We start from the raw sequence: 4,395 nt of genomic DNA, 5'->3' as shown, positions 1-4,395 counted from the left end.
TTGTGTTCATTGTTAGATAAGTAGGTTGTCTGTTATACAGTGGTTGTGTTCATTGTTAGATAAGTAGGTTGTCTGTTATACAGTGGTTGTGTTCATTGTTAGATAAGTAGGTTGTCTGTTATACAGTGGTTGTGTTCATTGTTAGATAAGTAGGTTGTCTTGTTATACAGTGGCTGTGTTCATTGTTAGATAAGTAGGTTGTCTGTTATACAGTGGCTGTGTTCATTGTTAGATAAGTAGTAAGCCTACAACTGATCTCCGTATTGGTCACTAATCTGATGTTTAAGAAGATTTGATCAGCAAGTTTATTTATGAAAGTACACAATACATTCAGATACGTCATGATACATGTTTTGTTTAAAGATTTACAGGAAAATAAATGTAATCAGAGTAGTTCTTTAACAGTGCACTGGAGCAAACTAACTCGGTAACTTGCCGTGGCCCTAAAGTGAAATATGTAAGGACAGAACTGTTAAAATGAAACCAACAAAAAACGTGCAGGTGATTAAACATATTTATTAAAACTACCGATCAAATACAAACCACGTAGAACACATATTTTTGGCATAAATATAGCATGTAAGCTGAATAATGTCCACAATATCAACTAGACTAGAATTAAATATTATCACTCATTTTTCAATATACTCTTTTTTATTAGAATACAGCACAAATAATTCACCAAATTAAAAGATTTAAACACACTTTATTTTATGTAGTATCCCCCCCCCCCCAAAGCATATTTTGCCCTATTTCCTCATTCTGGAAATTATATTTATGAAACGTAAGTTTATATATATGTATGTGTCATTAATACAATAGTTCAGCAGCAGGTTGAACAACTCTACAAAAACACATGTATCAGGCATCGAAAGGGTTAGTGAAAATTCGATACCTGTCTTTGTGTATGTTAAGACTAGTTTCCACATTAAATAGTAAACATTACTTACTTAATTTTATTCTTGAAATTCAGAATATAATAACAAAGAATCCATAGAAATATTACTATAACTAACCTTTTTTTTTAGTGTAGTTATTGAATAACTTAGATTTTAGGTTCTGATGTTTTGTGCTGGGTTGACCAGTACATTAAAAAAACAAAACAATCTATTATACTGTAACCACCGATTAAAGAGTAATAGGTCAGGATGCTTCACCTAGAGCCAAGCAATGAAAACATAAAACACAGTTGTTTGTAGTTAATAAACTAAAGGTACATTTAACAACTGACGAGGGAAATAAAAAATTTCTCTTATACAGCCGGTCGTAACTATTAAGTAACTGTTTAGTACTTCATGTTTATTTGCACTTTGAGGTCAGATATTGGAAATGAATGTAGCAGTATCACATTTGTTAATAAAATGGGGGGGGGGCATCCATTGGCAGAATATTCAGTGAGGTTTCATCAAAAACAAATTTCAACATGATGCAAGTTTACTTTCCAGAAAAGGACCATTAAACAAAGTACATTTATTAAAATCTAAAAGTTAATAAGTGGGTCTCGACTTTCGCCGTGACCTAGTAAGGGTAAAGAAAGCTCATCTCTTTAAGCCTTAATTATATTCTTGTCTTTCGAGATCCATAAAAAAACCAGTATTAGACGAAGATAGTAAGACAAATATTTTTGTAAGTTGAACTAGCACTCTGGATGGACAACAATAAATATATGTTTTCATTTATCACAGATTCAATAGATAAATAGAATTCTTGTACGATAGGTTAACATGATATAACTAGAAAATCTGTATTACTATTATACAACAAAACCATGTGACTTGTTTTTGACTTTAGAAGGTATAAAAGGTCAAGAAATTCGGATTTGGGCACTACGTGAATTTTCTTAACCAAGACAGCTTGTTTAACCCTTTCACTGTCCAATCAATTTTCAGACATCCTCCAACAAATAAAAGTATTCATTTCACCCTTTGTATTACTTTTTCTATATCTGACGGTAATATTCCTCGAAAACTGTACTGGATAGTGAAAAATAATGATTTTAAGAAAATTAGATCCAGTAAATGACATAAATATAGGCAAAACTAAGTCAATAAGAAGCCAAATTCTTTACAAAATATAAAAAAATTATTTACATAACAATATCCAAGATATACAGATGCTGTCTTTATATATATTCTATATGTGTTGGCAACATCCAGGTTTCATGGTGTAGAACATAGATGGCAGCACGCAAGGGGGTTTGGCAATTGTTTCAAGTACAGGGGGATATTCCCACATGTCGCAGTAGATGGAAACTTTTTTTGGTAGTCGTGGGGTAAATCCGAATTTCTCGGTCGGTGGGTATTAAGGTATGTATCCAAACTACGCAGCAAAAGGGTTAAAGAATTCAATATTACAGGCCTACACTAGTACAGTATTCAAAAAATAGATTTGCAATTGGTTAAGTAAAACATTCTTGACACTGATTTTTTGATTAGATAATCTGAAGTGATGATTTAAGTACCTTAACTAGAACCTGTTTTTTCCGAAAACAGATCACTATTTTAAGGTTATTACTGACGGCACCTTTCAATTATCGAACGGAAGCAAAATAAAAGCTCATCTAGACTTAGAAGTCACAGTTGAATGTTTAAACTTGCACCATATTTGCAAGTGCACGCAGGGTTCGTGTTTGTGAACTAACAACTACAACAGAAACAAATAAAAGTAAGAGACCGACCTTAGTTCTCTCGTGTGAAACGCTGTGAACGAGCAAAAGTGAGGAACACTTGTTCCAGTGTTGTCTGGCCTACTAAATAATCTTCTATGTTGAGTCGGACTTTAGCACGCTCCATTGTTCCAAAGATCTGGGCCCAAGTTAGTTTAATATCGGGAATGTGGTACTGTAGTAGTCCTTGATGGGCATCCTTCAGAACGCAACCTGGAAAAGTGGTCTCGATGAAACTCTTTACTTCTGCCAAGTCTCGCTTAAAACTGGTCTCGGCCTCTTCCTGCCTGTGAATGCTGTCCTGATGCCGCACAACGGGCCTAAAGAGGGGATTGTGATGTGAATTTCCAGCTGATAACAAAGAAGCTCTCTTCCAAAAGTGGTATCCAACTTTGACAATCAGGATATATCCTTGACCAAACTTGTTTTTAAGATGTTGGGGGCTTCCAAGGCAACAGAACTGTCCGTTTACCATGATAACCAGTCTGTTGCAGAGGGCTTCGCATTCTTCCATGCTTAAAAATAACCAACAAAATTACATAGATTAGTACTTACAAAGGACTTCACTTATTTTAATTTTGGGCCAAACTTAAAGTATCTGGAGAGCAACGCATGGACAGTAATGCTCAAAATCTAAAAAGGCGTTTCCAGAAACTTAGCTGTCATCAAAGTACCCCCCCCCCTTACGTCTTGGCCCAACACCTTTCATTAATTAATCATAAAGTTATTTTGTTTTCCACCAATCACAATAAATCATGTGAAACTTCCATTTTATTTGGACAGGGTGGGGCAAACAGTGTATGGTTTGGTACAAAATAAAATATCATAAGACAAAACCAGTTTAACCATTTTTCAACATAAGATGAAATCACTAAATATCTTGGTAATAGAAAAGCTAACTGTTTTGACCCACATTGTATTAAAAGTACATTTTCCCACAACAATTCCTGGCTTCGAATCAAAGATCAAGATTGTTGTAGGAGAGTCTGGTGTTGCCTGTCTATGTAATTTTTAAAATGTCATCATTTCCAAGCATCATATATTGAGTCAGCTCAATTTATTTATTTTTTAATCAACAATAAAGAGGAATTTTGTAAGAGTTCACATAAAAAAATACAACTTGCATAGCGAAACCGATGTTACAGATACAACACCCGAACTTTTAAATAATAATGATTCATTACACACGAGTGGTTACACATCAATCATACGTTTTGAAACCTTTTCTGTTACACATAAAACAATAGATATTTTAGCACCTATACAGAGGTTTTTTTATACCCTTGTTTCATCCATTTTTTGCGTAAATAATTACTTGAAGGCTTAATTAATTATTATTTTTTCAATAAGTAGTGTTTCTGTAATATTAAAGTTGCTTCTTGACAACCCACAGCCTGATTTTGTCTGAAGATCAACTTTGATGTTGTTAAATCTATATTAAAAATTTTAGTTTCATAAAAAAAAAGACTTCCTACCTGTGAGATGTTAGAACGATGGACTGTCCACAGCTGAGGACTTTTTCCAGTGCATCCCACAAGCACCGTCTTGCTATTGGATCCATGCCCGTAGTTGGTTCATCCAAGAAAATAATAGGAGGGTTTCCAACAAGTGCAACTGCTGTACTCAACTTTCGTTTGTTTCCACCACTGTATCAGATTCAAGTTTTTATTAAATATACATTAATGTAAATAAAATAGTGACAAGTGTGTTTCCACCACTGTATCAGATTC

At 34.0% G+C, this 4,395-nt stretch overlaps 2 protein-coding genes across 2 annotated transcripts in view; one reads left to right on the top strand and one right to left on the bottom strand.

The window, feature by feature from the left end:
• LOC106474247 (RNA demethylase ALKBH5-like) overlaps window positions 1-4,187 on the top strand; it is a 19,057-nt gene extending 14,870 nt beyond the window's left edge. Inside the window, exon 5 of the mRNA XM_022402595.1 lies at window positions 4,116-4,187. Coding sequence (XP_022258303.1) covers window positions 4,116-4,123 — 8 coding nt within the window. The 3' untranslated portion in view covers window positions 4,124-4,187. The remainder of the gene's footprint in view (window positions 1-4,115) is intronic.
• The window catches only part of LOC106474246 (ATP-binding cassette sub-family A member 3-like), an 11,678-nt gene continuing 7,934 nt past the window's right edge, over window positions 652-4,395 (bottom strand). Inside the window, exons 6-7 of the mRNA XM_013934935.2 lie at window positions 4,141-4,311; window positions 652-3,180 (exon numbers count right to left, since the gene is read on the bottom strand). Coding sequence (XP_013790389.2) covers window positions 2,679-3,180; window positions 4,141-4,311 — 673 coding nt within the window. The 3' untranslated portion in view covers window positions 652-2,678. The remainder of the gene's footprint in view (window positions 3,181-4,140; window positions 4,312-4,395) is intronic.

This window comes from Limulus polyphemus, unplaced genomic scaffold (assembly GCF_000517525.1).
Source record: "Limulus polyphemus unplaced genomic scaffold, Limulus_polyphemus-2.1.2 Scaffold6991, whole genome shotgun sequence".
NCBI classification, from domain to species: Eukaryota; Metazoa; Arthropoda; class Merostomata; order Xiphosura; family Limulidae; genus Limulus; species Limulus polyphemus.
The sequence above is the reverse complement of the archived record's forward strand: the minus strand, read 5'-3'. Positions and strand labels throughout refer to the sequence as shown.